Source organism: Alosa pseudoharengus, unplaced genomic scaffold (assembly GCF_046254945.1).
Source record: "Alosa pseudoharengus isolate Yale_2024_CS ecotype anadromous, Long Island Sound unplaced genomic scaffold, YU_APseudo_1.1 YU_APseudo_1.1_scf_21, whole genome shotgun sequence".
NCBI lineage: Eukaryota > Metazoa > Chordata > Actinopteri > Clupeiformes > Clupeidae > Alosa > Alosa pseudoharengus.
Window position 1 is genome coordinate 6002741 of NW_027468674.1, and position 16439 is coordinate 6019179.

The 16439-nt window shown below is 41.5% G+C and overlaps 1 protein-coding gene across 1 annotated transcript in view; it reads right to left on the reverse strand.

Moving 5' to 3' along the window:
• Window positions 1–429: 429 nt before the first annotated feature.
• The window catches only part of LOC143138641 (SUN domain-containing protein 2-like), an 18254-nt gene continuing 2244 nt past the window's right edge, over window positions 430–16439 (reverse strand). The window contains exons 6-7 of the mRNA XM_076299066.1: window positions 653–904; window positions 430–546 (exon numbers count right to left, since the gene is read on the reverse strand). Coding sequence (XP_076155181.1) covers window positions 430–546; window positions 653–904 — 369 coding nt within the window. The remainder of the gene's footprint in view (window positions 547–652; window positions 905–16439) is intronic.

Consider the following 16439-nt stretch of genomic DNA (forward strand, 5'->3'; position numbering starts at 1 on the left):
TTATTTATTTCATATGATCAGGTTACTTAAGTATAAGTATATATACTCTTTTGATCCTGAAGGAAATTTGGTCTCTGCATCTATCATAAAGCTGGGAATATGATCTAATGATCATAATAAAGTAAAGTGTTAGTGATTTGTAGACATTAAATAATTAACAATAAATATTAACTAACATTACAAACTGAATCTCCACATTAAAATGTAGCCTACACAATACAAATATGTTCTTTCCAGTGTCTTTATGCTGTGTACCCCAATACAGAACTGCATTGGCAATTAACATTACATGACAATAATCATAATTATCAACAATCATAAATAAATCACTTGAAACATTATAGTTTCAGCTTGAAAACAAATATATTATTATAGAAAATAAAGTAATAGGGTAATGAAAATAAAGTCTTTGCTGAGGTTGTGTGTCTCTTAGTGGGGCAGTGGCTGGCCATGAACCCTGAATCTGTAGACGCAGGAGTACTCAGGGTTACCCCAGTTACTGAGAACCCTCAACTGCACCGCACGATACACATCCTTCACAGAGTCCTGAGAGAGAGAGAGAGAGAGAGAAAGAGTTAACTATTGAAGAGATGTTGTTGGGCTCCAGTAATAAAGGTGGGGAAAAGTTTGCAGGCTTCTGATGATGACTCACCGGCAGCTCAAAGGTCTGGATGGGCTCGCCATCAGAGTCATACGTAAATCTACCCTGGAACTTCCCTTCCTCCTGCTCATCAAAGCCACTCAGGCCCTGGAAGAGGACAAGGAAGCAGACAACACACACACACACACACAAGCATGCAGGCACACACACACGCACACACAGACACACACACACACACAGGGCGATGGTGAGGAACCCCTCACTGCCTTTAAACGCCCAGCACTTCCCAGGATGCATCTCAGGCTGACACACACACGCACACACATACACACACACACACATGCACACACACACATGCACACACGCACAGAGATACAGTGGGTGACATTTGTGTGTGTGTGTGTGGGGGGGGTATGTGCAAGTGTATGTTCATTAAAGGGGTGATAGAATGATGATATAGGGTATTTTGTGCTGGTCCTTAAGGTCTCTGAATAGGGTGTGTAACATTGGTTGGGCTGAAAATGGCATATATGCTGTTCTATGCGCCCTAATGCAAGCCTGGTTAAAAGCCTTAGAATGAAACGAGAGGTTTTCTTCCTTTTATGGTATGCTCATGAATATTTAGATGACCTGCGTGCTGATTGGTTGATTTACAACGAGCGAAGCTCCGGAGCAATAACGCAAACATGGCCGACAGCACTCACTGAAACAGCCAAGGTGGAAACTATGAAGGTATATTGGGTGCAAAAGTGGCGAGCACATTTAACTGCAGATTTTGCATGTGCACACTAAAGTCGTAAATGTGTAACAGTAAAGTTGAAGTTGTACATATTTTTTTATATCTTGTTAACACAAAATAGGAGCTACGGGTTCACAAATCCTTTTTACAGGTACACAAATCCTATCCTGTGAGTCACAACTTTCAAGAGTCACGCACTCGACACTTTTGCTCCAATCGTTGCAGCGCAGTAGGTGCGAAACACATTTGCACATCCGTGTTTCATAATCTGAGAACATGCACAACATTCGTGCATTTGTAAACCCAAATGTGAACTAATGCATCCGAAGTTGTGCATCTGTGAAATAATTTCTCATTAATAAAATTCTACAGATCGCTTTGATTTTCTTGCACGACTACAAGTCAATTGATACAAGTGCTCGAATCTGCTTCTACGAGTGACGATACTTTTGCTCCTGGCTAGGTGATATAATAGGAGCAAAACGATTTGTATGTGTGCACGTCGAGCGAATCGATCGAGAAAACAAGGCGGCCGGATCTGGATCGCGCTCAGACTACCATTGCCTGCTCATAAGGTAAGTAACATGATAATAATATGAAGAAAGTTATCTTGTTTGTTGGTTTACATTATCATGACAGCTATGTTTAGCTTAGTTTACCTGCTTGCTAAATCCTCCAGTGCCAGATCAAGCTAGCTATCGCTAGATAAATAACTAGTTTAGAAGTACAGAAATATAACACTGCCCGTCCAAAATTGTTAGGACACACAATCTGACACAATCGTTCTGCAATTTTCGAACAGCTGACTTGTTGCACGAAGACTATTGGATAGTGCAAGGCAAGTTAGCAATTGTTTGCTGTGCAGACATTATGAATAATAAGGTCGTAGAACTTAACACCGCACACCGCAACATTTTTTTCCTCGCTTTGTGCAAAGAAAAACTATAAATCGTGTGTCCTTCATTGATAAGGAAACATGCTGAGGTTACTTACTTTATGAGCAGGCAATGGTAGTCTGAGCGTGATCCAGGATCCAGATCCGGCCGCCTTGTTTTCTCGATTGATTGCTCGACGTGCACACATACAAATCTTTTTGCACCTATAGGGGATTATCACGCTTCCGGGTTTCACGGGCGGGATTTTTAAATTTTGTGCACGTCCACTTCCGGCGCAGTTCAACAATGGCTGAAACGAAGGCTAGATGTCATTGCTCTGTTCCACTTTGTACATCGAACAAACAACGCCAACCCTACTTAAGTTTCCATGGATTCCCGACTGAATTGAGTCTAAGGAAGAAGTGGATTAAAGCGGTTCGCCGGGATGAAGGGCCAAACTTTAAAATAAAACAAGGTAGCACGTTTGTTTGTAGCCGGCACTTTAGTGAATCAGACTACACTAACGCTACAGGTGCTATCAGGCTAGCGTTAGCTAACGAGGCTAACTTTACCAATCGGGGTCGCATCAAGCGTCTGAAAATCGGGTCTGTGCCCTCCCGTTTTCAGTGGAACAACTGGGGACTGCCAAGAAGGGAGTCCGCTTATAAAAGAGCAACCGTAGTAGAGTAGTTAACCCCTTACACCATTAACATGTTGGATTCAACAAACAGGATATTAAAGAATTTAAATGCAAAGTTACATTATGATGTTTGCATACCGTATGTATGTAACAAAGGTATAGCAATTTATTGCACGTGGCTGTTGACTGACTTAATATAAACAGGCAACAGTGGAAGGGGTTAAACTTTTTGCCATTATGCCTTAGCTTCCTAAAATAACCTTCAAATAATGGGGCTGTTCTCGCTTCTTCATCGACCTGTAACACCTAGACCTGACAGCCACCTCCCTGTCAATGATGTTGGACACTGGTGGACAAAACTATAATTAATGCATACTGTGATTCAACATTACATAGATAAAGACAAAAAAACATCTCTCATGGTACCATCGTGATTTTTAACTTGTACTGTGTTTGTTGATGTACCAATGATTCTAGCAAGAGACACTTGTATGCTGACGTTAGCTAGCTGACACTGACAGAGGCTAAAGTTCTTCCTATCAGAATATAAATGAAATGGGTGCATTGACAGCCTCATTTAAAGCTGAATAATCTTACTTTAGTTGGGTTTAACGTATGTTAAACACCTTATAACCATACAAACATCTGAGCTGACGCCGAACTGACGTTAGCATAAGCTAACCTACCTAGCTAATGTAATGTTATGTTAGCTAGTAGCCACTCACCTTCATAGTCGTAGATGAAGTTCTCGAAAAAGAAACTGTATCCCTTGTCCACTTTGGAGCGGGCTGTGATGGAGTGTTGTTCAGTTAGCCGATGTACGTCAGAAAAAGTTATTTTAGGTAAATTTACCAGGGATGCAGTATAAGTAAACTTGCGCTCATCCATCATGGATACGCCAGAGTGATGAATAATTCACCGGAAGTGGCAGTGCACAAAAATCATGAATGCGGAAGTACGTCGTATCAGCGTGATAATGGCTTATTATATCACCTAGCTAGGAGCAAAAGTCACTCGTCACTCGTAGAAGCAGATTCGAGCACTTGTATCAATTGACTTGTAGTCGTGCAAGAAAATCAAAGCGATCTGTAGAATTTTATTAATGAGAAATTATTTCACAGATGCACAACTTCGGATGCATTAGTTCACATTTGGGTTTACAAATGCACGAATGTTGTGCATGTTCTCAGATTATGAAACACGGATGTGCAAATGTGTTTCGCACCTACTGCGCTGCAACGATTGGAGCAAAAGTGTCGAGTGCGTGACTCTTGAAAGTTGTGACTCACAGGATAGGATTTGTGTACCTGTAAAAAGGATTTGTGTACCTGTAAAAAGGATTTGTGAACCCGTAGCCCCTATTTTGTGTTAACAAGATATAAAAAAATATGTACAACTTCAACTTTACTGTTACACATTTACGACTTTAGTGTGCACATGCAAAATCTGCAGTTAAATGTGCTCGCCACTTTTGCACCCAATATACCTTCATAGGAAACACTATGGAGACAGGTGTTGAACAGCATATTTGAGCCTGAATCAGAGGAAGAATCTGAAATAGAGGAGCAACCAGTCGCCCATAGATTGGAAACGACTACTTCAGAGTGGTAAGTTTTGTCATTTACTTGAGTTTGCCACACATAGCCCAGTTAGCTAGCTGTAATATTTGCACGTTAGTGTCGTAGACTAAGCTAAACATTGTATTAGGTTCGTTTTTAGCATTGTAAGCAACAGAAGTTATTAATTTGCACACAAATGTTTTACAACTTGTACTCTTGTGCAATTTTTGTCAAGATGTCCAGTTAGAAGCTAGCTGAAAAGTTCGTAGCCAGTCGTGGGCAGTTCAGGCTATGCTGTAGTGAAAGGAGTGCTGCTTGCAAGGAAAGTACTCGTTTTAGTCAGTAAGTATGTTCTCCTGCTGAATAGGTCATCTGATTAGGAGTTACATACATTATTGTAGTGGTAATATATGATCTTACAACAGGACGTCCAGTTAGCTGGGCAGGAGCTCTGTGCAGTTCGTAGGCTATAACGTTATGGTTGAAGTGAAACGAGTAGCCTACTGCTCGCGTCAATGAAAATATTACGTTTGTGTCAGTAGGTCTAATGTACTCGTGTAACTACTATCCTGCTGATTAAGTCATCTGATTATCGAGATTTTTACCTTCTTTCCATGTAGTAATGTATGATCTTACAACGGGACGTCCAGTTAGCTGGGCAGGAGCTCTGTGCAGTTTGTAGCCTATGGCTGAAGTGAAACGAGGTCAACGAAAATATTAGTAGGCCAATTTGTTTCAATTCAACACTTTTATTTATCATTTTATTTACATAGTACAATGGAGTAGAGTACAATAATCAAAATCCTATAAACATCACTGTTTAAAATACAGTAGGTACAGTCAGTAGGTCTAATGTAATCTTGTAACTATCCTGCTGACATCTGATTGAGATTATTACCTTTTTTCCATGTAGCCTAATATGTGATCTTACAACTCTGGTAACTAAACCTGGAGACATTTGCTACTTTGTGCTACCTGCTCATTCAAAATTACGAAATAACAGCAGGGAAATTATGTTTGTTTTTACAGGTTATTAAAAGAATGACCCAGGTTCCTGAGGAGCTGACCTGAATGACCATCATGGCCTCGATCCGTTGTGCCTCTATATTCTTTGCAAAATGCAATGAATATTTACAGAGCTGACCACGGCCGTTTGAGAATCAGAGGAATGGAAAGGTGAGGACAATCTGATACAAGTGTTAGCAGTTACAGTATATAAATAAAATATTTTTAACCAATACTCATTCATTATTGGTTCAGCATATTGCAAAAACACAGTTTGATCAACACCACAAAATGATAAACTTTATTTTATTTTTTCCCCCAACAATCGTCCAATGATACTGATGTAAAATATTATAAAATAAATAGTAAAAAAAAAAAAATAGCTTTTCCACCCTGTTCTCGTTGCAGGCAATGAAGTGACTTGGCCTACAGGTCTTTTGTGAGCAGGAGCTGGGGTTTCCTTAGAAGAAGCGTCCGTGTCATGATCCTCTCGTGTGTGGTGCTACGCATATGGAGGGAGCTTCCGGATACTTCAGGGCAGTACGTTGGATTCAGACCCCTTTTCGACTGAACCGTGACATGTTCAGCAACAGCATCCTCCATGGAAGGTCTGTCAAGCTGAGCACACAAGTCCTGGGGCACAGGAATCCGCTGGACGGCATCCCAATAAGGAAGAGGGTCTTTGATGATCTCGAAGAGGACAAGAAAGAGGACTTATATTGGATACTGTAATACAGTGCATTGTAGGCTGTATACTGTACAATAAACAAATTGTATGGCCCTGAACATTGTGCTTTGTTTACAGTACTGATGATGATTTCAACACCAGTAGCATCAGGTCTAAGACAGCCTGTTGTGTGTGAATCGATAAGTTCTTTTTAGTGCCTATACTGTTGCACATTTTGATTTGTTGTTTGTAATAAAAATATATATTTTATTAAACTTACAAATTGTTTGGCAAGTCTGTACATAGTTTCTCCTTGGCTGTCTTCCGTTGTGGGGCATTCTCATTGAAGTGCATGGCTGCAAGATAAAACCTAAACCAAACAACAGAAATGTTGTAACAAGTGAAAGTCACTTTTGCATGCACACACCAAACTGTTAAAGATGAACTGAACTGGAATTTGAAGTAAAGGTGATATAACAGATGTATTTTATTTCTTCTCATTGGTACAATGATTAAAATGGCTGAATTTATTAAAAGGGATAAAATTGTACGTTAAAAGTGGTGTTGTTGTTACACGGGCGCCGCCATGTTGGATTTCAACAATCGGCTACGTCACTGGCATGGTAAGCTACTCTGCACTAGCACTAGCAGCCATAGCAGATAATGAGTCTGAGGCTAGCTGACATGGCTGAGGAAACTAACATTAGGCCTAGCTGAGTTACATATTGGCCATAAGCCATTTATCATAGGCTAGCCTACATCACAAAATCTCATACAAAATGAAACCAAACTAGTGAAACAAAGGCGAACACTTTAACAGGGGAAATTAATTTGGCATGAATCATACTGAACGCTATTTTGTCAATGAGCAGAAACACACACGACATTCAAACTATTGATAAGATGTGCACTATGGAAACTGGTCTGTAACTTTGGACGAATAAATGCCATTGACTTGCCATATCCTGACTTAAAAAACCCTTTTCTTGCTTACTTTATCGCAAACTCGGTGGAACAGCTTGTAGTCTTTTTCAATTCATAGAAAGGCGAGCCCACAGTCTATGTGCCATATGAGCCTAAGTTTCAACTTCGGCTTCGTTCATTCAATGCAGTCACTGGTCGCAATTACAAGTCTGGGAAGGTTCGTTCAATCGTTTAAAGTTTTAAGTGCAGTAGCCTATCTGTCCCCTTTGGAATAATATCTCGAAGTAGCCTCAGGTGAGGTCCAGTGTTAGATAGGCTACCATACGATCCAACCTAGGAAAGGGCTAGCAGCTAACACCTTGGAAACACTCTTATGTCAAACTCCACAAGCTAGCACTCCGACCATAGAGAGTATAAACCATGACTCCGACGATATCACAGATCGATAATAATGCTTTTACTAGCTGGTAACTAAACCACAGCGGGTCTGTAAACAGAATCCAATGTCCCTTTCTACTCACCCTGAAGCCAGTTGTTCACCGTCTCAGGACAGATTGTTGATGCGAGGGAGTTTAACTCGCAGTACTGCTATCCAAGAGACTCGTGCAATATCAACATCCACAAGGTAAAAATCTGCAAACTCTCCACTAACGTTAGCCTAAAATAAACGGCAAACTCGTGTATCCTCCGTGTATCTGGGGTCAACTTGGGGTAACGAAGTTTTTAACAGTTTCAAGGGAGGGAGAGAGAGAGCCCGTGTGAGTTGCTGTTACTAGTGCCAGTAGTCCATACTGCGTTAGCCTACATTGACGTGACAATGCGTGTTATATAGCTTATTTGTATATGCACATAGCCTTCGCATAGGCCTAATGTAGTGGTGGTGAGTGAGTATGCAGTTGTGTGGAGGATGTACAGTAGGCAATGTATGTGTGTGAGGGATGGAGGGAGACAGAGAGACAGCGTGCGTGTTGCTGTCTCAAGCGCCCCTCGTCCAGTTTTCTACATGACCTAGGCTAGGTCTACAGTAGCCTATGTTGTGCCGCACAAAATGTATCTATGTTGTACATTGCACAAAATGTATAACCCCCGAAATAAACACATACATAAATAAACACATTTTTCCCGTCACTTTGGCTTCCTTGAACATTTTCCCTACGTTTCGCCACTGCTTTGCAACAGATAGATTCCAGTGTCCATGCTCCGGCAGCGCCCACACAGTCATTTTCACCCAAATGATCCTACTGAAGGTTGAGCTGGAGCCTGAAACCCATCTAGTGGTAGTCAAGACACTACAGGCCTGTCCCTCACAGGCTCAAATTTGTAACCCATGCCATTAAAATTACAAATTTTCGTGTATACATAATATGCTGCAGCTGTTGCCTATAGAACTTCTCAGGTCCTACCATGCCAGTGACGTCATTGAACCTGGCAGCGTTCTAATACTAACAAACGCAATTTTGGTGTTGCTTAAAAAAGGCTACGTATTGATTTTTTTAAATTATTTTTTTAGTGTCATTTATTTTTAATTGTCATAATCAACACATTATCAATGTTGATTCTTTCAGTTCAGTTCATCTTTAACTCACAGCAAAAGCATTTGTTAATATTCTAAGCCCTGCAAGATGCCACACTTGGAGCATCTGTTTGGCATGCTGCGTTTGTCATGTTGCCGTTCTTGTAATGTTATAAAATAAGAACGTGCAAATAAATCCATTGTATCTAGACAACACGGTTTTCAACATATCTACTAGATATCATTTGAATTGATAACGTGAAGTTGTTTCCACTTCTGACGTCAAAAACTTATGTGTTATATGGGTATGGGTTATATTACAGCTAGCAAGCAAACTATCGTGTTACTCAACTTCAGTTAGCTATCTTGCTGAGAACATAACCTGTCAGGGATCTCGACAAACATGCATAGTAAAATGTAGGTTAACATGACAACACAGGTTTTATCCGAATTGACACACAGGAAAATTAAATAGCCTTGCCAATTAACTAAATCACACATTCTACTTGCTAGATACACGTTAGCATGGCTAATAACTGCTTAGCGACAAAATAATACTTACAGCATGCGGTTGTGATGACATTACGGTCGGAACAGCCCCTCGTTTCAGTAATAGCAGCTTAGCAAATCCTGCTGAACTGTCCAAGGTTTTGAAAGTTGAGTTCGGTGAAATGTGTTGCAAATTAATAACGGAGTGTCGAACTTTGCAGGGATCTTCTGGTAGAAAAACATTATCCATGCCCCTCGAACTTTTGAATCCTTGGGAAGACTATGGAAAGTCTCAGCTTTCTTTGTAGCCTAAGTTTCAGCCTGGAACACTGCATTTACGACCGTGGCTCATTTTCGATGTCCTTGAAGAACTGTCTGCTTTATAATTCCTGTGGAAGTAAACGAGTAGGCAGCTAAACTAGTGTTTGTCTCATCTTCGCTCTCCATTCACGTTCCTGGGCTCAGAGCACCAGTGGGCTGGTCCAGAGCCTTATAGATAGAGAGTTGCGACAATGGGTGTTCAAAATTCGTTAAGGTCACGTGGTTCATGTAAACTTCAAATAGTTCCCGGAAGCGATTGACAGTTGATTAAAATACGTTGATACAGACACTCAGCAGAGACAAAACCGCTATTTTTGGTAATAATTAGGCCTGGTATACATTCGTTTTTTAAATATAGACTAGCTCACCTTCATGTGTAGACCTTGTAGCCACAATAATATTGTTTAGTATTGTTTAGTAAAATGCACTACATTATTATATATGGATTAACGTTAATGTATGAACAGCGTTTAATGCCTGGCTAAGATATGTTACACTAACGGCAACACTTACCGTTATGATAGGCCTACTTTGTATCTATGTTGTAGGGCCTAACTCTACAATTGCTTTCCCGACATTAAGTTATGATACTTAAGTGATGTTAATCATTATGTAAGAAATTATAGCCTAAGAAGGCTCGATGACTAATGTAGTTTTTATGACTTTCAGATAGGACAGACAGGAAACAAACAGGTGACTATCAAGGACAGCGATATCGTTACCATGTTGACGTTAAGTGCTTGATTATTGTTCGCTAAATAAGTGTAGGCCTAATTCTTCTTTTTGCATAGTGTAAGCCTATATATTTTATCTTGAATATGTCTATGTAGGCAAGGCTACAATCTATGCATTTGTGTAGGCATATAGCCTTTTGTTTTATTTTATTTGTAGCCTACATGTAGGCTATGTATTCATGCACCGTTGTAAGCAATGTAGAAGCTAACGTTACTTTCAAATGTTATTGTATGACTTAAACTGTAAGCCTATGGCACGTACGAAACACAGATTTTCTAAATAAATACAACTTGTTAAGATATCATGCAAATTAATTTTCAAGTACAACCGAGACAGGGGGGGGGGGGGGTGAAACATTCCAGTTCTCACAAAGTGCAATGATGACTGTGCAACTCACCGAGTGGTTAGTGGTGTTCGTTGATGCTCCAAAACAAGTAGCGTAGCGAAATACAGTTTCTGTCGTCTTTTATTTGGCTTTTTGTAAAATCCCATTGATTTCTGTCATTGCAGGTTGATATTACTGCGCCACCGTCTATGCTTCAGGTTCAAATACGAATCATACATTGCGCCGATATATTTGCTTATAATAGTCAACGAACTCCACTAAACACTCGGTGAGTTGCACAGTTTTGAAAACGAACGTTAAGGGTTGTTTTAGGACATGTTTGAGTAGCCTACTACAGTATGCCCTTTGCCAGCCACCCTGAGAAGTGAAAAGGCGATTCAAAACGAGTCAGAAAAGTCGAGACAGGACCAATCGTCAACATTTCGGTGTCCACCACTCTAGTTCATCCAAAACAAACCAGAAAAGGGCCTTAAAGTGCTAAAAACCGGAATTTTCCTTTAACAGCCCACTGTGGCACAACATATTCAGCGTGTTTCATCTCAAGACTTCCTATAACTTTATTGTTGCAATACTATATCTAAATGACTACTCTCAGTAAATAGCATGCCACCACCACAATCACATTGAGAAATTGCATGAGTATTTTAATGTAGGCCTAAGTCCAGTTCGTTTAATTGGAATTAGCCTACTTAATCGACAGTAATGAATCCATTTTGTAAACTGATTGAAAATGCTGGACTAATTCTAGACATTTCCTTTATGTGCAACCGATGTACACAATACAATCAAGTAAATCCAGTGATTTATTTTTTCCAGTGCAGTGAAGATCTTTATGGATGTACCATACATAATGCTGTCTAGTGTTAAATAGGCCTGGTTGTCGATTGGCTACTAGCTTAACTGTAACCAGACACTGTGACTGATGTTGGAGCGCCATCTACTGGACGACTCCTGAATCATTCAAAAACAAGTTCCTAATACCTAGGACATCACAGCTATCTATAGCATAAGGAATTTAACATATCTCCTGTGCAAAATTAACTTTAAAAAGCAGTTTGTCTGTGCCTTTCCTTCCATACTGTCCTTACATATAGTTTACCATGGTTTACTGTGCTGCTTGGGGGTGCTCCAATCGCTCAGAGAAAGGAGTATTAATGTACGGCTTCCCCAGTGACACAGAGAGGAGGAAGAAATGGTTGACCAAAGTCAGCAGGAGTAACCTTACAATCACAAGGAATTATAACAACAAAAAACTGTGTGAGGTATTTAGACAATACATTTGCACTTTCACAAAACCACGCCACTGGGAAGCTTAATGTTTAGTTTATTAAAAATACTGAATACTACACTATGTAGTGAATGTGTGGATGTGTCAAACAGGGTGGGTGAAGGGTGAGGGTGAAGTCTCATTCCAAGTAGTCTTCTGGTTCCACCGACTTTCCTCTGAATGAAAACAAAGGGGAAAAGGGTTAGACACATGTAGACTTGGACAGGAAAACATTTAACTTGGTGCAGGGGGAGTGTGGTTTATTGATAGATATCTTTTAAACAAGATAATGGTTAAGTGTATAATGGTATGGTGGAGTGTATAATAAAGGAGGTTTAACATTACAGCGAGCCACTGCATACAGTATCGTATAAAGTGTTCTATAAAACAGCGCACAGAACCAAAACATGGCATACTCTACTTACTCTACAGGCACATTTTGAAGCAGACCAGTTCTATAAAAGCAAAAAGGGCAAGGCTAGGCTGAGAGCTGATGCCATTCCAACCATCTTTGTGCATCGCCCCAAGGCCATAAAAAGGAAAGGTCCAACACCACGCTTTGGACTTATAAATGTAGAGGCCATAGCTGCTGATCACAGTTACAGTTTGAAAGGTGACAGATATAATATTTATAGTAATATTTGTGATATAGATATGTTGTTTTTTAAAAATGTAACAGTGTCATGTTGTTTTTAAAAATGTAACAGTGTCATGTATTCTACTTACATCAGTGCTAAACATTGAAAGAAGAGATGAGACAGAGAGGGAAAGTGAGGGTAAAGGAAGAGAGGGCATGGCAAATGAGGACAGAGAGGATACAGTGAATCAAAACAATGAACCAGCCAGTGAATCAGATCTCCTGAAAAAATTAAAGAGAAAAGACCAAATAATTATCAAGGCAAAAGCAACAATAAGACAACTAAGGGGGGAAAATGCAGCACTGAAGAAAAAAATGGAAATCAGGGATAACACATTTAAAAAAATCTTTACTAATGACCAAATCAAGGCATTAGGTCGACTTAAAACCAACGGCTTAAAGTGGAGCAATGCCACCATTAAAAAAGCTTTGAAGATTCGCTTTGCTGCTGGTCCAACAGGGTATAGAACTCTACAGGAATTACATATTCCTCTACCAGGACTAAGAACCCTGCAGAGGAAGATGCAATGTATCAAATTTCAACCTGGGATTTTGGTGGAGGTCTTTGAGTTCTTAAAACTCAAAGTGGTCGAATTTACTGACCTTGAGAGGGATTGCGTGTTGACAGTCGATGAAATGGTGATCACCTCAAGTGTGGAGCTGAACATGCTGACAGGGAAACTGTCCGGCAATGTGACTTTGCCCGGTCACACAGGATCAGCAACTCATGCTTGTGTTTTCATGTTGGCTGGAACAACAACAAGATGGAAACAAGTGGTGGCATATCATTTTGCTGGTAATTCCTCAAATGGAGCTTCATATAAACCAATTATTAAGGAAATAATAGAGAGGGCTGGATCAATAGGGCTGCACGTACTTTGTGTTACCACCGACATGGGTAGCCCTAACCGAGCAATGTGGAAAGCTTTTGGGGTTGATATGAACAGAACATCAGTGCCACATCCAGCAACACCGGCCAAAGAACTACACTTCATGCCTGACGTTCCACATTTAATAAAAAATCTAAAAAGTGCTCTGGTCCGTGGACAGGTTTTTGTAGTACCTGAAGATATTGTCAGAAAAGAGAACCTCCCCTCTAACGAGGTGTCTGTGGCTCCTATAAAGGATTTGTTGGGTTTCCAGGAGGATATGGTGTTTAAAATTGCTCCAAATTTAACATCTACTTCCATCACACCCACTCACTTTGATAAAATGAAGGTTGGTCCTGCCCTAAACATTTTCAGCAAGGCTTCAAGTGCGGGTCTGAAATATTTAGTACAGCAGGAAAGGCGTCCCCAGTCCTACCTCACAACATCATGGTTCCTGGAACAAATGGATCATTGGTTTGACCTAATGTCATCTCGCCATCCTGTAACAGCTTTGAGCAGGCACAAACCAGAAGAATATCAAAAGGCCATCAATTTCCTGACTAACATTATCCATTTGTTTCCGGGGGATAAAGATAGGTGAAAAGGGAGCCTGGAAGCCTGTCCAGACAGGTGTCATCATGGCAACAACCACAATTTTGGCCATACAGGAGGAGATGCTCAATAGGGGACACAGGTTTGTGCTAACATCAAGGTTCACACAGGATTGTTTAGAAAATCTCTTCAGCTGTGTGAGGTCCAGAAACCCTGTGCCAACACCAGTGGAATTCCATCACTCACTGCGTCTCATCTCTGTAAGCCAGTTTTTGACTACTCTTGGGTCTGGGAGTTACCAGGAAGATGACAACAACTTTCTGGCAGATTTCCTAGATCAAGTGGAACAAACAAGCAGACCAACTGTCAGAGTGGAGCAGCTTATAATAGTGGGTGGAGCAGTACCGGAGTTGACAACAGTGGAGAAATGCATCTTATACCATCTTGCTGGCTATGTTGTGCATAAAATAATTAAGTTCACCACTGTCTGTAACACATGCAGAGCAACAATGGAGTCTGACAGCCCTGCTGGACAAACAAGCCTCTTGGTGGAGTTGAAGGAGTTTAAAGCAGGTGCTCTGTGCCGTCCCTCCGAAGAGGTATTTCTGTTCATACAGAATATTGAGAAGACCTTTAGGAGTAAGGCTGGTTCCACTCTCATGGAGCTCACCAATGTTGTGAGTGTTTTGGAGGAAGGAATTCAGGAACTGTCATGCCGGCTCCCTTCCTGTTGTGGTGTACAGGAGAAAATCTGCAAAAGATATATAAGGTTGAGATTAAGGATTGAGGCAACACAATTGAAAAACAACAGAAAAAAAAATAATTTGAAAGACAGACATCTTGGAAGCAAAAGCCAGAACAAAAAGATGAGACGCTCCCTCACCTACCAACCGCCAGCCAACATCGCTGTCCCTCCACCAACCAACAGCCAGCCAACATCGCTGCCCCTCCACCTACCAGCCAATATCGCTGCACTACCACCTACCAGCCACCATCGCTGCCCGTCTACTTGCCAGCCAACATCGCTGCACTACCACCTACCAGCCAATATCGCTGCACTACCACCTACCAGCCACCATCGCTGCACTACCACCTACCAGCCACCATCGCTGCACTACTACCTACCATCGCTGCACTACCACCTACCAGCCAACATCGCTGCCCCTCCACCTGCCAGCCAACATCGCTGCACTACCACCTACCAGCCAACATCGCTGCCCGTCTACCTGCCAGCCAACATCGCTGCCCACCCCCAGAACCTACCAGCAACAGCCAGCCAACATCGCTGCCCACCCCCACAACCTACCAGCAGCCAGCCAACATCGCTGCCCCTCCACCTGCCAGCCAACATCGCTGCACTACCACCTACCAGCCAACATCGCTGCCCGTCTACTTGCCAGCCAACATCGCTGCCCACCCCCAGAACCTACCAGCAACAGCCAGCCAACATCGCTGCCCACCCCCACAACCTACCAGCAGCCAGCCAACATCGCTGCCCCTCCACCTGCCAGCCAACATCGCTGCCCGTCTACTTGCCAGCCAACATCGCTGCCCACCCCCACAACCTACCAGCAGCCAGCCAACATCGCTGCCCACCCCCACAACCTACCAGCAGCCAGCCAACATCGCTGCCCGTCTACCTGCCAGCCAACATCGCTGCCCACCCCCACAACCTACCAGCAGCCAGCCAACATCGCTGCCCGTCTACCTGCCAGCCAACATCGCTGCCCACCCCCACAACCTACCAGCAGCCAGCCAACATCGCTGCCCACCCCCACAACCTACCAGCAGCCAGCCAACATCGCTGCCCGTCTACCTGCCAGCCAACATCGCTGCAGCCCCACCTACCAGCAGCCAGCTAATTAGCAGCAGATAAAGCAAATGACTCAGCAATAAGCAGATAAAAAAAAAATATAAAACCAGTGGATACAATTAATATAGAATAGCTGCAAATTTGCTTGTGTTTATTTTTTAAAATACTGTAAATATTACGGTTACATTTATTTGATACACGTAGCATGATCATATCAATTACACATAGGTCCTTTCTGTATAGGACAATAACGTTAACGTTATCCCTTAACGTGATTCATTGCTAGATTAGCAGCTAAGGTAGTAACGTTACTCCTTCAAGCAACTGGCTTATTTCCTCCTGTACATGATCATAACGTCAAGATCAACATGAAATACAAAAACGGATTGCCATATGAGCATAACATTAACTTTAACATTATAAAGTAGTAAAAGCTATCTCGGTTTTAGTAACACTAACGTTAATAGGCTAACGTTAATGCACAAATTCGTAGCCTAGGCTAATTTACAACTTTGCCGTGTCGGTGCTGATTTAAAAAAAACAAGATATCAAACAAACATTTTCTGACTATGTAAATTCACCTTTTCAGAAATGACATTTCAAACTGATATTTACCTCAGATTATCCAGAGTTTGGTTTTCCGTTGTTGACTCATCAGCATGCCGACTGAACCGTCTTCACCTCACATCACGTCAACTCAAATGACACGTGTTCTTCAAGTCAATGTTAAAAATACAAGCGTTAATGACTTACACACTTACTCACACATCGTTATTTAAAGTGCCTTTTATGTTCTAATACGTTACATTTAAGCTCTTTTTACATCAGCCATTTTGCTTCATATACATCTTACCATGTAGGAGAGCATGATCAGTGTTCACCAGCCT